Raw genomic sequence first — 1,313 nt, 5'->3', positions numbered from 1 at the left:
CCAGTGCCTGCTGGTCCCCTCTGACTAGTTTACAGACAGCCACTAGATCCCCCGCCAGCCTTCTCTTGTTCAGGTCCCTTAGCCTCTCCTCATAAGGCCTGCCCTGCTGACCCCTTCATTCAGGATGACCCAAACCACCCCCAATTTTAAAAGCCATTCATAGAATTATCCCCAAAACAACACCGCCCCCTGTACATCTCTGCGCACCCCTACTCTCAGTTATCTCGAGTGCTTCACAACACCCAAACCCGACCAAAGCTCCCAACCACCGGCACGGACACTATGTTTCACCACGATGCCTCATGTGGCGTCCAGTCAAGTGAAGACAATGGCAAATCAGCTAAAAATCCCATTACGCCAGAAAAAAATTGACGGGACTTTCCCCGTTTCACCCATTTACCTCGTGTACATTGGATTGCAGGGAAAGATTTGTATAGACAGTGGTTCTTTCTTCTGCCTCTCCGAGGCATTTTATCTCGGGGGCAAAAATGGTGCAAACGCTGTTTTGCCCCACTACTAGGCCTCAAATCGTACTCCCGCAGCTCAGAGCTGCCTGACACTGGTGGATGCCCCGCATCCCTGCCACGTGCCGTGCCCCTTTCCCCCACAATACATCGCCACAAAGCAGAATGAGCAAAGCCGGCTGCCCGGTGGCACTCACCACCCAGAGTGGGCGCGAGCCGTGGTCGCCCTTGAGCAGCATCTGCTGCCGGTAATCCTTCGCGCCATACTCGTCTTTGACGACGGCCTCTTCCACCTGCTTCCCCGCGGCGGAGGGGACGGCTTCCTGCGACTCCTTGCCGGGAGCGTCATCATCGTCCTCGTCCTCGTCGTCGTAGTGACGTTTCTTGGACTTCTTCTTGTCTGGAAGCAAAGACGAGGAGGATCAGGAGACATGGACGCCGGCTGCACGCACCTGCGGCTCCCGGGAGCGACGCTGCACGCGCCTGCCACGTTGGGCGCGTGCGTGTGCAGAAATACATAGCGTGACAGCACCCGTGCGTGCTGGGGGGGGGGGGCGTACTGCACGTGCACACGCCTCGCACCTTGATGTCACTGAGACATAGGCACACACATGCACTTTCACTCACGCACACACACAATTTCACTCACACGTGCAGGCGCGCACACTCATTCACACGCGCACACTTTCATTCACACACTCACGCACCTCGCTCCCTGCGGCCCATGTCCACCACCCCTCAGCGCCTGGCCGCCATCGCGCCCCGCCACTCCTGCGCGTCACTTCCGGGAGGCCCGGAAGGCGGAATCAGAGCACACCGGCCGCACCGCGCCTGCACCGAACGCGGCCC

The 1,313-nt window shown here is 58.8% G+C and overlaps 1 protein-coding gene across 1 annotated transcript in view; it reads right to left on the bottom strand.

The window, feature by feature from the left end:
• The window catches only part of LOC109322642 (TFIIH basal transcription factor complex helicase XPB subunit-like), a 6,266-nt gene extending 5,013 nt beyond the window's left edge, over positions 1-1,253 (bottom strand). The window contains exons 1-2 of the mRNA XM_019553707.1: positions 1,172-1,253; positions 662-864 (exon numbers count right to left, since the gene is read on the bottom strand). Coding sequence (XP_019409252.1) covers positions 662-864; positions 1,172-1,190 — 222 coding nt within the window. The 5' untranslated portion in view covers positions 1,191-1,253. The remainder of the gene's footprint in view (positions 1-661; positions 865-1,171) is intronic.
• Between the last annotated feature and the right edge of the window lie 60 nt (positions 1,254-1,313).

This window comes from Crocodylus porosus, unplaced genomic scaffold (genome assembly GCF_001723895.1).
Source record: "Crocodylus porosus isolate Cpor-Errol unplaced genomic scaffold, CroPor_comp1, whole genome shotgun sequence".
Lineage (NCBI taxonomy): Eukaryota > Metazoa > Chordata > Crocodylia > Crocodylidae > Crocodylus > Crocodylus porosus.
Note: the sequence above shows the minus strand (reverse complement) of the source record. Positions and strands in the feature narration are given on the sequence as shown.